The sequence below is a fragment of the Petromyzon marinus genome, chromosome 52 (assembly GCF_048934315.1).
Source record: "Petromyzon marinus isolate PM22_M1 ecotype Great Lakes invasive population chromosome 52, UKy_Petmar_22M1.pri1.0, whole genome shotgun sequence".
In the NCBI taxonomy this organism is placed as follows: Eukaryota; Metazoa; Chordata; class Hyperoartia; order Petromyzontiformes; family Petromyzontidae; genus Petromyzon; species Petromyzon marinus.
The window spans coordinates 1,574,989-1,591,464 of NC_133718.1; the positions used below are offsets into that span (position 1 = coordinate 1,574,989).

The following is a 16,476-nucleotide window of genomic DNA, read 5'->3' on the forward strand; positions in this document are numbered from 1 at the left end:
TCTCACCAGGCTGCTTGGCAATGGTCTTGTAGCCCATTCCAGCCTTGTGTAGGTCTACAATCTTGTCCCTGACATTCTTGGAGAGCTCTTTGGTCTTGGCCATGGTGGAGAGTTTGGAATCTGATTGAATGATTGCTTCTGTGGACAGGTGCCTTTTATACAGGTAACAAGCTGAGATTAGGAGCACTCCCTTTAAGAGTGTGCTCCTAATCTCAGCTGGTTACCTATATAAAAGACACCTGGGAGCCAGAAATATTTCTGATTGAGAGGGGGTCAAATACTTATTTCCCTCATTAAAATGCAAATCAATTTATAACATTTTTGACATGCGTTTTTCTGCATTTTTGTTGTTGTTATTTTGTCTCTCACTGCTCAATTAAATCTACCATTAAAATTATAGACTGATCATTTTTTTGTCAGTGGGCAAACGTATAAAATCACCAGGGGATCAAATACTTTTTTCCCTCACTGTATTTGTCTACTGCTGTAAATGTCCACGTGATGCCCACATCGTCGAGCTATCGTTTGTGATGGCTTGTCACGTGGACATGTCAAGCAACCAAATGCTCTAAACGCGTGATGGTATGGAGGGAAAATCTCGAGGACCCACAGAAAAATCCACGCGACCACGGGGAGAGAGACTACAAACTCCAAATATACAGCAGCAGGCGTCAAGGTCGGGTTCGAACCCACGACCTCCTGCATACCAGGCGAGGTAGTGAACATCTCCTAGCCACCGTGATGATCCAGGGTCCTCAAACCGCCGTGGCCGAAGCCGTTCAATCTCCTCATCTCTTAATTGCACCTGTGCCTAACAACATTGTGATTTTTTTTATTCTTCTTCTTCTGGAGCCTCTTGCGCGCTCTCATTGTTTAAATAATGATTACACACTGTTATTGAATTTCGCCCTTGTCGTCTGTTTACATTATTCCACGTCGTTGACGCTTAGCGTCTTCGCATCTTTGAGCTGACATGTTCTACACAGCCTCGTCCACCGCGTGACAATTTAAGATTTTCACGCGTCCTGGGTCTGTTCGCGTTTTTTTCTTAATTGTTTTAATAATCAGCTTTAATAATTAATTGTAATTTTACATTTTAATGATTAGTTTTAGTAATTCGTTTTAATAATACATTTTATAAATTCATTGTAATAATTAGGTTTATTAATTCATTCAAATACAATTTTATTTTAAGAATATTTTTTAATAATTGATTGCAATATTTTATGAAAATAGTTTATTGTAATAATGTATTTAATAATTAACCTTAAATTTAGTTTAAATAATACCTTTTAAATAATGTTTAATCATTTTTAATACTGGTAGGAACCTCCTGGTTACACCAGCCCACAGGGGGATTATTGTGTCCGTCCGTCCGTCGTGCATCCAGAAATGGGAGGGGTGGGGGCTGGGTGGGGAGGGGAGGGTGGGGAGGGAGGGGCTGGGAGGGGAGGGTGGGGAATGGCTGGGTGGGGAGGGTGGGGAGGGCGTGGCTGGGTGGGGAGGGTGGGGAGGGAGGGGCTGGGTGGGGAGGGTGGGGAGGGAGGGGCTGGGTGGGGAGGGTGGGGAGGGAGGGGCTGGGTGGGGAGGGTGGGGCTGGGTGGGGAGGGTGGGGCTGGGTGGGGAGGGTGGGGCTGGGTAGGGAGGGAGGGGCTGGGTGGGGAGGGTGGGGCTGGGTAGGGAGGGAGGGGCTGGGTGGGGAGGGTGGGGCTGGGTGGGGAGGGTGGGGCTGGGTAGGGAGGGAGGGGCTGGGTGGGGAGGGTGGGGCTGGGTGGGGAGGGTGGGGCTGGGTGGGGAGGGAGGGGCTGGGTGGGGAGGGTGGGGCTGGGTGGGGAGGGTGGGGCTGGGTGGGGAGAGTGGGGCTGGGTGGGGAGGGTGGGGAGGGGTGGGGAGGGTGGGGCTGAGTGGGGAGGGTGGGGAGGTTGGGGAGGGTGGGGCTGAGTGGGGAGGGTGGGGAGGGAGGGGCTGGGTGGGGAAGGCGGCCACGGCACACACGAGGGGGTGGGTGGCCACCAACCACGCCCGGCCATCTTCACGACATTTTCCCCTCCACGTGGAGAATCAACAACATGCGTTTGGAGTATACGGCTGCTCTCAATCTCTACATTACAAGCCGCCAATTCGTGGGTATTGTATTCTTTTTTTCTCTCCACCATCCCAGGTCCCCACTCGGTCCCCACCCTTCACGTCGGCTTGTGCCCGCCCCCACAGTCGGGCATATTTGCGGAATACACCACGTGGTGGTGCCGCCGTGGACCCTGGCCATTGACCGAGCAACCCAACGTTCCTACCAGCTCCCTCCCTCCACAGGAGAATGTGTTCCTCACATTCTACCCCCCCCCCATCCCCCTTTTAAAAAAATCACGAATGACCACACCCAGCCACGAGAGCGAACGTCTCGTCCAATCAGAGCGCCGCTCGTCATGGCGCAGGAGCAGCCCTACTTTGCCCCCTCTTAGCGCGACACCAACATCTTCAATAACAGTTATAACACTTACGACTACTGCCGTCGCTGAAGTAATTACATAGTTATAATCTTAATGAGTAGCTGCACTGGCCGTTCACTTTGTCACTCCCGGCCTGGCTCATTGAGCGCAACATTGTGATGCTCGAGTCGAGCGATTTTACTTTTAAATGCCCGAACCCTATTTCCATTGACACAATGCCCTCATTATCATAGCTGTCAGCCCACGTGTGTTTACCCCGTGTTCTTAGGTCCATGCGGAGTACAGCCGTTTCAGTACGGGCAAAAATAAAAATGTGTTTCTCCCTCGTGATGGAGACTTTGTAGGATGAACGTTGAGATTTATAAGGGTGACCAATAAGATCTGAATTGGTCTGTTAAAAGGTAGGCACTGATAAGGGGTTAACAGGAATGCACTATACACTACTATACATTCCTATACCCAACTATACACTGCTATACACTTATACACTGCACTATACACTACACTATCATACCTCGCAACCCATATGGTTTACTGCGTATTCTTGTACAGGGGAATTCAATTTTCAGGTCCATACGGCATACAGCCGTTTCAATATGGGCACAAATACAAATGTGTTGTCTGTTTGTGTTTCTCCCTTGTGATGGGACTTGGTAGGAATAACGTTGAGATGTATAAGGGCACGGGATGACCAATATGGTCTGAATTGGTCTGTAATAAAGTAGGCACGATACTCTTTGGTTCTTTCGGTAAAGTCACTTAGGTGAAAAAATAAATAGAAAATAAAAATAAAAAGTAGATTTTTTTATTTTTCTATTTTTTTATTATAATTTTTTCGCCTACGTAACTTTACAGAAAGAACCAAAGTGTATGGATCCTTGCAGTCACAAAAACTTCAAATCTAAAGTAGGCACTGATAAGGGGTTGACAGGTTTGCACTTATGATTGTTGATGTAAGTGCTTTAAATGAAAGTGCTACATCTGTGCACTTTGAATGCTGTGTAGCAATATGCCCCGTTGTACATATGCTCGCATTGTTATACCACTGCAGTCTATATGTCTCTTACCATCTTTTGTACGGTACTTAATGATCCCAAAGGCGGCAGTTAAACGCGTTATATGTATCGTACTTTTCTTTGCAATCGGAGTGATCGTTATTCTAATTGTAATAGCCGTCATTCGTGTTGCGTGCTATCAACCTGTCATCACGTAGACGTATAGCAATGCGGATGGTTTAATGTTTTGTACGGTCAAGGGTTGACATTGGCAAGCCATCATTGTCATCTCTGCAGGGTCATAAAATCGGTATCACTTTGTGCGAAGTCGTCAGTGGCTGTTAAAGAATGTCCCTGCCTTGTGAATGTGGAATTTCCACTGGTGGAGATGACCGCCACACAATGCCCGTAGACCTTTTGTCAATCCACTGCTGGTTGAGGGCCTCCCCACGCCCTGCCGGTTTGTGGAGACCGTTTGACCATACTTCACCCTGGCCGGTCAGTGCGGGCAGCATAGACGTACAATAAAAACTGGATATAACCACAACGTGGCTCCGCAGCCCTATGGCAACCTGTTTGTGCATGGCCGGCACCCATCCAGGCACTGCTTGGCTTTCGATATCCGACCAGATTGGGGCGCATTTCAAGTCCGGGTGATTTGTTCATAGGCATTGAGGGTTATAGTGATGCTGTTCTTAACAGTTAACATCTCCCGACGGCGAGGTGTTAACTACCTCGCCGTGTATACAGGAAGTTGTGGCTTCGATGCTGACCCTCGCGTCTGTATATTTGGTTGTTGCATGTTCTCCCTGTGGTCCTGTGGGTTGTTCTCCGGGTCCTCTGGTTTTCCCCTCCATATTTAGAATGAACGTGCGTTTTAGAGTATTTGTCTGCTACGAATGCCCACGTGATAAGCCACTTCGTTGAGCTGTCATTCGTTGCCAGGCCGCTTATGAAAAAGAGCGATATAGCTCAGTGGGCCTTAGCTGGTAAAATAAAAAAAATAGTTTCGATTAATTTTTCACTTGGGACACTGGAACGCTGGTGCTATAGGTTGGCTCCGAGTTGAGATTATCGGCGTAAGGCACCACCACTAGAGTGCAAGGTACACTACCGCTTTTCAAACTATGCAAAGTGCTCTGAGCTAAGGCACTCTAAGGATATAACATTTGTTGCAGAGCTTCGCAGTTCCACTCCAGCTGGCGCCCTGGTTAACACTGGTGGGGTGTCACGGTGGCTAGGAGATGTTAACCACCTCGCCTGGTACACAGGAGGTCGTGGGTTCAAACCCGACCCTCACGCCTGCATTTTTTGTAGCTTGCATGAAGTAGAAAATACATTCTACTCAAGCCAGAGTCGAGTCGCGATTGAGACCCATAGGGGCCCTGCGCATGCAACTCTCTGGTTCTCTGTCTCTCTGTCACTCTCTCTCCGTCTCTCTGTCTCTCTGTCACTCTCTCTCTCCGTCTCTCTGTCTCTCTGTCACTCTCTCTCTCTCCGTCTCTCTGTCTCTCTGTCACTCTCTCTCCGTCTCTCCGTCTCTCTGTCTCTCTGTCACTCTCTCCGTCTCTCTGTCACTCTCTCTCCGTCTCTCCGTCTCTCTGTCACTCTCTCTCCGTCTCTCTGTCTCTCTGTCTCTCCGTCTCTCCATCTCTCTGTCACTCTCTCTCCGTCTCTCTGTCTCTCTGTCACTCTCTCTCCGTCTCTCTGTCTCTCTGTCTCTCCGTCTCTCCGTCTCTCTGTCACTCTCTCTCCGTCTCTCCGTCTCTCTGTCTCTCTCTCTCTCTCTCCGTCTCTCTCTGTTCGCGGGCCTGGAGCCGACTACCGAGCGTCGTGCATCTCTTCCCTCTCGTCCCGCAGATCAAGAACGCGGCGGCCAACGTGCTGCGCGAGACGTGGCTCATCTACAAGCACACGAAGCTCGTGAAGAAGATCGACCACTCGCGCGTGCGCAAACACCAGCGCAAGTTCCTGCAGGCGATCCACCAGTACGTCAGAGGGGGGCGGGGCGGGGGGAGGGGTTGTGGGGGGGGTGTTGGAGGAGGGGGGAAGGGTGCTGCCCAGCCCGTTTAGCCGCAGATTCACGGGCGTAATTGCAGGGCTGCGCCTGTAGTTTTCCCACTGAACTTGGCTTTACGCACAGCAACGATCGTTGCACCACCCACGCTACTACTGGCAGGTTGATGCTCGCTTCGCTGGCCAGGCGCTGAGTCGACTTGTGCTGCACAGGGACAGCTGCCACTGGGGGGTCCCCTGGGTGAGACCACATAACAGTCTGATGTGCTGCAGTGACAGCTGCCACCGGGAGGTCTCCTAAGGCTTTGGCAGATGAATGTCCGCTCACAGGCCAGATGCTGAGGCATGCTGCGCTGCACAGGGACAGCTGCCACTGGGGGTGCCGTTTTTCACCCGGCGTGTTGGCACGGGATGGCGATGCAATAACAAGTCGCCTGCCACATGTGTGTACGACCCTCTCCGAGACGCGCCGGTGTAGAGCAGGGCGGCTCTGCCCTAAACCAAATCCTTCCCCGTGACTCAAGGTCACTCGCCGCTACTTGACATCTCCTCTGTTTGGTGTTACTAAGTTAGGGGGTCGTGGGTTCGATCCCGACCCTGACGCCTGCTGTATATTTGGAGTTTGCATGTCTCTCTTTCTCTCTCCCCGTGGTGGTCGTGTGGATTTTGCTCCGGGTCCTCCTTCCGTATTTCCCCCTCCCACATTTAGAATCAACATCACGTGCGTTTACAGTATTTTGCTGATGCTATACATTTCCACGGAATGATAAGCAATTTGGTTGAGTGTAGGATGTTTTTTTTCGCGGTTGCACTCCTGTGCGGCTCTTTGTCGACGCACTTTCGGGTCGTACCCGTGCGTTCGGCACAATGTCCGACGTTTCGCTCCACGTGCTGGCAGTGGGCGTGGGCGCTTGGCAAGGGTGCTGTTGATAGCTCGTGAAGGACGCTCCTGGTTAGTTGGAGGCAGTCGCCCTCCAACAACAACGCAGGGCAGAGGAGCAACGCTCACAACAATAAGCGGAGTGCTGGGCGGCTAAAATAGAGCAAGTTGGCACTATAGGAGTCACAGCTGGTGCATGTGCCGGTCTTCTCAGTCAGTCGACCCATGGCACCTGCTGGATTTGTCCCATGACCTCCTGCCAGCAGCGAGACCTCGACATCACCACGGCACTGACGCAGTGGTGATGTCAAGGTTATTTCGTGGCGAATGGCAAGTATCTGTATTGGTCGATAGCGGTGATGGTGGTGATGGTGGTGGCTTTAATCGGCCTGGGGTTGGCAGTATTGGTGGTAGAGATTTTTTTTTGGCGGCGATGGTGGTTGGTTTAGTGGTGACACCGTTGTCGGTGGTGGTGATGAAAGAGAGTGGTGCTAGTGGTAATGATGGTGATAGTGGTGATGATTATGATGGTGATGGTGGTAGCGGTGATGGTGGTGATCATGATTGTGGTGGTGGTCATGGTGGGGGATATTGGCATCTGCCAATAGCCCCTCCTCCTCCACCCCCCCCCCCTTTCCCCATGTGAACCCTAACACCACAAGAGTTTCCGTGGTAAAATAAATCGTCTGCTTAACCTCATGACCCATAGAGGCAGTCCTGTTAGCGAGTAGCACCTATGAAGGCCGGCACGGCTCACGAAGGAGTGGTGTGGCTGAGTCGACCTGGGTGGCTCACATTCACAGCAATAATAATAATATAACCACGCCTTGCCACTGAGTGGCAGTAACATCACCACGGTACTTGTGCCAGGCTAGGTGCACGTCGAGGCCATCACATGAAGTGTTGAAAGCTCGCTTATGCAGGTCACGTGATAGACGCAGGTGTGGTGGGTTGACTCGCTGACAAAGACAAAAACAAAGATCCCCCGTATAGCCTTCACAGACTGTAAGAGCAAGTGCTATAAGCAAGCACCTATGAAGGGTGGACAGCACCGCGCCCAGCCACCTTTGTCTCCCCCGTGCTGATATTTACACATCATTCCGGGTACACATCATTCCGGGTACCTTAGGGAGGCCCAGGCTCAGATAATAGTCACTGGTGTTGGCCGTGAGCGGGAATCGAACTAGGGTCGCCGGCTTCGTAGCGCAGCGCGACAAATCACAGGCACACGCACACACACGCACACACACGCACACACACGCACACACACGCACACACACGCACACACACGCACACACAAAGGCACACACGCACACACAAAGGCACACACGCACACACGCACACACAAAGGCACACACAAAGGCACACACGCACACACAAAGGCACACACGCACACACAAAGGCACACACGCACACACAAAGGCACACACGCACACACAAAGGCACACACGCACACACAAAGGCACACACGCACACACAAAGGCACACACGCACACACAAAGGCACACACGCACACACGCACAGGCACACACGCACACACGCACACACGCACACACAAAGGCACACACGCACACACAAAGGCACACACGCACACACAAAGGCACACACGCACACACAAAGGCACACACGCACACACAAAGGCACACACGCACACACAAAGGCACAAAGGCACACACGCACACACGCACAAAGATGAAGATCCCCCATATAACCTTAACAGACTGTAGGGGCAAGTGCTGTTAGCGAGCACCTATGAAGGCCGGAACGGTACACGAGGGGGTGGGTGGCCAGCACCACGCCCGACTGCCTTTGTCTCCCTAGTGGCAATGTTTACACACCGCACCAGGTACTCATTTGAGGCTGAGTCGACCTAGGGGAGGCCCGTGACCGGTTCAGATAATCGTCACTGGTGTTGGCCGTGAGCGGGAATCGATCCCGGGTCGCCAGGTTCATAGCGCAGCACGCTAACCGCTACACTATCGCTCCTCCATCACACACGCACACACACGCACAAAGATAAAGATCCCCCATATAGCCTTAACAGACTATAGGGGCACGCACACACGCACGCACACACACACACACGCACACACACGCAACGACAACAACAACAACCGCCATTCGCCACTAAGTGGTGGTGATGTCACCACGACGCTTGTGCCAGGACATGTGCACCTTGAGGCCACGTGGAGTGTCGAACGCCCGCTGGCAGGAGGTCACGGGGCAGACCCAGGTGCCACGGGTCGACTGACTGAGATGACTGGCTGATGCACTACCTGTGCCCCCTACTGTGCCAACCTGCTGTGCTTTAGCCACCCGGCGCTCCACTCGTTGTTGTGAACGTCGCTCCTCCACCCTCCGTTGTTGTTGGAGGGCGACTGCTTCCAACTGCCCAGTAGCATCCTTCACGAGCCTCCTCCACAGAGGCCGATCATGACACCGCTGGTACCAGTCACCGGCAAGTCCACTCAGCTCCACGTCCTCCTATACCACATCACTCCGTCTCTTCTCTAGCCCGTGCCGCGCCCGTTTAGCCCCCTCGATCCGGCCGAACAAAAGCTGTTTAGGCATGCGGTGACTTGGCATGCGGGCTACATGGCCCAGCCAACGCAGCCTTGCCTGCCGGAGGAGCTCACCGATGGGACTTTGTCCACATCTTTCAAGGATTTGGGAGCTCCTCACACAATCCAGCCTGGTTAAACCCAGGATGGATTGTAGGCAGGCTAGCCTAAATGTTTCTAACCGGCGAAGATGTTCCATTAGGGGGATCCACGTTTCGCAAGCGTAGAGAAGGGAGGGGGAATGACTGTGGCCGAGAAGACCTGAAGCTTAGTACGGAGCGACAGACCAGGTAGCTTCCACACAGCGTTACGCAACCGATGAAAAGATATTGCCGCTCGACTGATTCGGAGTGAGACCTCTGCTGTTAAACTAGAACCGGTCATAAGCACACTGCCCAGGTATGAGAAACTCTCCACTCTCTCCACAACTGCCCCATCACCGATTGGGAGTTGTGGGGGTGGAGTGTCCGATGGTACAAAATACCCAGGCAGGTGCTTAGTTTTGGTGGGGCCGATGGTAAGGCCCCACCTCTTAGTGACACACTCCAGTCTCAGCAGCTATTACCAAATCATCGGCATACATAACGTGGTTGAGCAATCGGAAGCCATCCCTTGACCGCACCCGAGCATCGATCAGCCTCCCATTATATCTGTACCAAATGGAAATTCCCCCGGTACAGCTATTGAAGGCTTCACGAACTACGTGGTCAAAATAGATGTTAAATAATGTGGGAGCCAGAAGACATCCCTGTCACACCCCAAGGTGTATAGGGAATGGCTCTGACTCCCGGCCACTTAGTTTTACTCGGGCCCCCTAACCATCATGAAGGTCCTTAATGATCGTGAGCAGAGGGTCAGGAACTCCAAAAGTACGAAGAACAACCCAGAGCCCAGGCCTACTGATGGTATCATAGGCCTTGACCAGGTCAATAAAGCAGAGATGTAGGTCTTGTTGGAATTCCCTACACCTCTGCTGTAGCAGACGGGCAGAAAATATGGCGTCTGTGCAGGACCGTCCTTTCCTGAAACCGCATTGGGGCTCCACAAGCCTCTCCTCAGCATGCCTGGCAAGGCGATGTTGAATAATCCTTTCCAGGATCTTTCCCGGCACACTGAGGAGTGAGATGCCCCTGTAGTTGTTACAGTCTGACCCTTCTTAAAGAGAGGGGACCACCAGGGCATCCTACCAATCCTGCGGAACCGGTCCAGTGGCCCAGACTGTTAAACTGGTAGGAACAAAGTTGTAAACTGAGTGTACCAGCCTGCAATAGATTAATGTGTCCATCCGTCCGTCCGTCCGTCCGGCCCCTTTCAATACTTTAACGATGTGAAATCTCGTGCTGTTGGGTGTAGAAGAACCCTCAACGATTTTGAGGGCAAAAAGGTGGGAAGACGCTCTCAATTTGCACAATTTTACGTAACAATGTCATAAAATTGCGCAAAATTCCAATGTTCCTACCAGCCCACCCTGCAGCGACCTGTTTATGATGTCATATAGGGCAGTCTGTGCACAAACGCCACCCTCCCTCAGCATTTCGCTTGGGAGATCATCTCTGCCCGGTGCTTTTCCTGGTCTCAGACTCCGGATCGCCTTCAGTACTTCCTCAACAGATGGCACCTCAGCCAGCCACTCACAGGGGGTGACTTCTTCCAATATTTGAGGCACCGCAGCCTCAGCAGGGTCATCCCCACTTTGTGCCACGATGTTTTCCTGGCTGAGGGATTTCCCCTCCCCCAGGACTTCACAGAAATGCTCAGCAAATCTGCAAACCTGTTCCTGGGGGTTGGAGATTGGATCACCGTTTTTTCTCCTAATGATGGTAATAGGTGTGGCGCTGCAGGTTACTTTTTTGATGGAGTTAAATAGGCATTTGTGATCGCGGGCCACTGAGGCAGACTCCATCTCCTCAGCAACCCGCGACCACCACCCATCCTTGCAGCACCTCACGGCTCTCCGAACCTCCGAGCAAAGGCCTCCTCATTCTCTGACGTGGGATGCTGTAGCCGATGAGAGTGGGCCTGTCGCTTTTTGTCAACTATCCTGAACACCTCCTATGTCAGCCAGGGTCTCTGGGGAGGTCTGGACCGTGTACCCCTAAGCAGCCATTGCAGCTGCATGAGTCACAGTCCTAAACCTCGCCCATTTACCCTCGACATCAGGAGGAGTAGGGGACGATGCCAATCCCAGCCGCAAGCGATGATGAAATTCTCCTTTGCAACTTTCATCAGATAACTGAGACCAGGCCACTTTGGGTTGGAATGGGGTCCTGGGTGTACACCCACCATCGGAGAGGAAGAATGGCAGGCGCATCTTACAGGTAACTAGTCGATGGTCAGAGTGTCAAGGACATGGGCTCGCATCCGCTGGTCCATCACTATGTAGTCCAGCAGATGTTATTGCTTGGACCCGATGTGCATCCATGATGTTGTGTGGATGCGCCGATGCTGGAACAGCGTGTTGGTAATTACAAGCCCATGGGCTGCACAAAATCGAGCAGCCTGCTACCGTTGTTATTGTGCTTATCTTGCCCATGCCCTCAAATCACTCCAGACCAGGTGCCAGCATCATGACCAACTCAGGCATTGAAGTCACCCAACAAGATCACTCTATCCCGAGGGGCCACTTAAGCCAGCACCTGTGACAGGAGGTCATAGAAGGCATCTGACTCATCGGCTTTGCCTGCATCCCTCCACGGAAGTTCGTCTTCGGTGGGGGCATAAGTAACCACGACCACCACTCCTCGCCTCCGGTTGATGGGAAGGCGAGCCCAAAGTAGCCTGGGGCTTACAGCTTCCCACACCTCACCGCTACGCTCCCACACACACACACACGCACACACACGCACACACACGCGCACACACACACACACACGCACACACACACACGTGGGTGCTTCTCTCCCTTGCCGCTCCTCTTGCCGGAGGTCGCGACCCCACCCCCCACCTCCCTCACATCCCCCACCCCCCCACCTCCCCTTCCACCCCCCCACCCATCTTGGTCGCAACTCATCTCAGCTTGAATTTCTCGGCGTCGCGCTGCTGCTGAGATCCACGTTACCTGATTTGCATGCGGATGCGGCTCCTGATTTACACATGAATAGAGGAGCAATGGAGGAGCAGTGGGGGGGAGGCAATGGGGGGGGAGCAATGGGGGGGGCAATGGGGGGAGCAATGGGGGGGGCAATGGGGGAGCAATGAAGGAGCAGTGGGGGGGGAGCAATGGGGGGCAATGGGGGGGGGGAGCAATGGGGGGGCAATGGGGGAGCAATAGAGGCGGATTAGGGGAGCAATGGGGGTGAGCAATGGGGGTGAGGCAATGGAGGGGGAGCAATGTCACTATGACCACCCCTATACCAACCCGTCAACGACTCCCGCCTGTTCCCCTGACTGTCGCCATGAACCACGCCACCACCACTTTCAATAACAACCCCACTCGACCTCAACCACTGGCACCTTACGTACATTGTTAATAATTGTTGTGAAGCGCCTTGTAACCAGGCTCTGCTACGTAAATCTACGCAAGGCAAGATGTATAAGGAGACATAATGTAAGATGAGATCTGAGATGGGATGCACGCCAGCGTGTAGGGTGCGTGGGTGGTGACGCCTTGGCCCAGTGGCAGCGCCCTCGCCCCGTGTTGGCAGAATCCATCGGCGTGGCGCGGTGGCTAGGAGATGTTCACTACCTCGCCTGGTACACAGGAGGTCGTGGGTTCTCTCTGTAGTGAGATGTTCACTACCTCGCCTGGTACACAGGAGGTCGTGGGTTCTCTCTGTAGTGAGATGTTCACTACCTCGCCTGGTACACAGGAGGTCGTGGGTTCTCTCTGTAGTGAGATGTTCACTACCTCGCCTGGTACACAGGAGGTCGTGGGTTCTCTCTGTAGTGAGATGTTCACTACCTCGCCTGGTACACAGGAGGTCGTGGGTTCTCTCTGTAGTGAGATGTTCACTACCTCGCCTGGTACACAGGAGGTCGTGGGTTCTCTCTGTAGTGAGATGTTCACTACCTCGCCTGGTACACAGGAGGTCGTGGGTTCTCTCTGTAGTGAGATGTTAACTACCTCGCCTGGTACACAGGAGGTCGTGGGTTCTCTCTGTAGTGAGATGTTCACTACCTCGCCTGGTACACAGGAGGTCGTGGGTTCTCTCTGTAGTGAGATGTTAACTACCTCGCCTGGTACACAGGAGGTCGTGGGTTCTCTCTGTAGTGAGATGTTCACTACCTCGCCTGGTACACAGGAGGTCGTGGGTTCTCTCTGTAGTGAGATGTTCACTACCTCGCCTGGTACACAGGAGGTCGTGGGTTCTCTCTGTAGTGAGATGTTCACTACCTCGCCTGGTACACAGGAGGTCGTGGGTTCTCTCTGTAGTGAGATGTTCACTACCTCGCATGGTACACAGGAGGTCGTGGGTTCTCTCTGTAGTGAGATGTTCACTACCTCGCATGGTACACAGGAGGTCGTGGGTTCTCTCTGTAGTGAGATGTTAACTACCTCGCCTGGTACACAGGAGCTCCCAGGTTCGATCCCGACCCTGACGCCTGCTGCTGCTGTATATTTGTAGTTTACGGTGTCTCTCTCATCATCACGGTGGCTAGGAGATGTTCACTACCTCGCCTGGTACACAGGAGCCCCCGGGTTCGATCTCGACCCTGGCGCCTGCTGCTGTATATTTGTAGTTTACGGTGTCTCTCTCTCTCATCATCATCACGGTGGCTAGGAGATGTTGACTACCTCGCCTGGTACACAGGAGCTCCCGGGTTCGATCCCGACCCTGGCGCCTGCTGCTGTATATTTGTAGTTCACGGTGTCTCTCTCTCTCATCATCATCACGGTGGCTAGGAGATGTTAACTACCTGGCCTGGTACACAGGAGCTCCCGGGTTCGATCCCGACCCTGGCGCCTGCTGCTGTATATTTGGAGTTTGCGTGTCTCTCTCTCATTATCATCACGGTGGCTAGGAGATGTTAACTACCTCGCGTGGTACACAGGAGCTCCCGGGTTCGATCCCGACCCTGGCGCCTGCTGCTGTATATTTGGAGTTTATGGTCTCTCTCTCTCTTCATCATCATCATCATGGTGGCTATGAGATGTTCACTACCTCGCCTGGTACACAGGAGCTTCCGGGTTCGATCCCGACCCTGGCGCCTGCTGCTGTATATTTGGAGTCTGCGTGTCTCTCTCTCTCCTCCTCTCTCCCCATGGTCGCGTGGATTTTTCTCCGGATCCTCCGGTTTATTCCCTCCACAGTTAGAATCAACATATCCCGTTTAGAGAGTATTTGGCTACTTCTATCAATGTCCACGTGATGATGATGATGAGCCCACAACTCGTTGAGCAATCATTTGCCATGGCCAGGTCGCTTCTGAAAAAGAGCTATACAGCTCTGTGGCCTTACCTCGTAAAGTAAAAATAGTTGAGAGTTAAAAAAAAAGTTTATTCTTGTTGCTGTGTGATAACAACAGTACTGATAAAGGTACTGCTACACGCCATCTGCTCCACGAGCACTTGACGTTAAAGATCCCGTGACGCCCTCGGCAAGGAGTAGGCCATCGTGTGCCAAAATGTGACAAATTAAACTGAACTAATTAAACTATTTTATTTTGCCAGGCGTAGAGCTATGTTTTCAGGAGCGACCTGACCATCGCAAATGATCGCACAACGAAGTGGCTCAACGCGCGGAAATTTATAGCAGCAGCCGAATGCTCTTAAAATTATTCCGCTAAATTATTTTCCTGCCAGCCGCGCGCCCCTCCCGCTCCCCCCCCCCATCGCCATCTATCGTGAAAACTTATCAGGATGCTGCTGAAAAAGAGTCGCGAGACTCAGCCGTGAGGCTTTCCCGGGGATGAATGAGGAGAGAGAGAGAGAAATGCAATTGCGAGCCAGGTTCTCATGAATAACGGAGTGAGTTGAACTCCACGTTGTGGTCCAGAGGGAGAGGAGACGGGGATAGAGGGGGGAGAGGGGCATTTATGAAACGACGGAATTCCAGGAGTCCCCGGGGCATTCACAGAGAGAGAAATTAGACCCTGGCACGCGCACGAGGAACGTGGGATACCCGCTGGTGGTAATTCCACGTTCATATGGCAGGGAGCGGTCTTTCCAAACGTCCTGCCCTTTTTTAATGTCTAAGTGGTACTCGGTTTAGCAACCCGGGGAGGGTTCATTGTGGTGGTGGCGGTGAAGATGATGTGTCTACGAAGCGATCGTTGGGGTTATTTTGATCGTGATGAAAATGGGGATGACAATACTTTTGAAGATGATGGTGATTTTTAAGTGATCGCCGACAATCGTGGTAATGATGATGATGCTGGTGGAGTTGTGATGACGACAATGATTATGTGGACGTATGAGATTCTGAATCGCACTCTGAGCGGGAAGTCAATCTATTCGTTCTCTGCCCATGGCGCCACCCATTATATTAATTATTTTGTGTGTGGGGGGGAGGGTGGGGGCGCAGGGGGAAGCGGGGAGTCTGTTACATTTTCCGACTTCCTCGTTTGGGCGAATCTCACGCAGCAACGCTCCACCACCCTCCCATCACACAGCCTCCCATCCTCCCATTATCCCATCACACAGCTTCACATCCTCCCATCACACATCCCACCCTCCCATCAGACATGCCATCCCCCATCTCACATCCCATCTTCCCATCACGCATCCTCCAATTCTCCGATCACACATCATCCCGTGTCCCATTCTCCCATTGTGCCATCCTCCCATCTCACATGTCAACCTCTCCCATCGTCCCATTCTCCCATCACACATCCTCGACCCCACGCGGTGCAGCTTTCCCCCGTCGTGTCCATGGGCACCTTCCCACTCCACGTCCACTCCACGTCCACCCCCCTCCACGTCCACTCCCCTCCACGTCCACCAACCCCCCTCCACGTCCACTCCCCTCCACGTCCACCAACTCCCCTCCACGTCCACTCACTCCCCTCCACGTCCACTCCCCTCCACGTCCACTCACTCCCCTCCACGTCCACTCCCCTCCACGTCCACCAACTCCCCTCCACGTCCACGTCCACTCCCCTCCACGTCCACTCACTCCCCTCCACGTCCACTCCACTCCGCGTCCACTCAATCCACTACACGTCCACTCCACTCCGCGTCCACTCAATCCACTACACGTCCACTCACTCCGCTCCACGTCCATTCACTCCGCGTCCACGTCCACTCCTCTCCACGTCCACCAACTCCGCTCCACGTCCACTCACTCCCCTCCACGTCCACTCCACTCCGCGTCCACTCAATCCACTACACGTCCACTCTGCATCCACTCCGCGTCCACTCACTCCACTCCGTGTCCATCCACTCCACTCCGCATCCACATATTCCACTCAGCGTCTCCGCCGCTCACTCTGCGTTTTACCTCTCAATGGAGCGCTCCCCCTCCAACACTGACTGCTGCGTAGTGCCCCCCTCCTACCCCCCCACTGAGTCTACGTATCTGCTCCCCCTCACCCCCCCCCTCTTTTTAAACAAGGTCACACGAGCTACAGCGACACATCCCCCAGGAAGGGGGTGGGGATGATACCACCACAGACCGGAGTGGTTTGGCATAGGCCCT

The 16,476-nt window shown here is 53.0% G+C and overlaps 1 protein-coding gene across 2 annotated transcripts in view; it reads left to right on the forward strand.

Moving 5' to 3' along the window:
* KCNN1 (potassium calcium-activated channel subfamily N member 1) overlaps window positions 1-16,476 on the forward strand; it is a 140,364-nt gene that overhangs the window by 109,218 nt on the left and 14,670 nt on the right. For both annotated transcript variants that reach the window (XM_032973829.2, XM_032973830.2), the window contains one exon: window positions 5,303-5,430. In XM_032973829.2, the coding sequence (XP_032829720.1) occupies window positions 5,303-5,430 (128 nt within the window). The remainder of the gene's footprint in view (window positions 1-5,302; window positions 5,431-16,476) is intronic.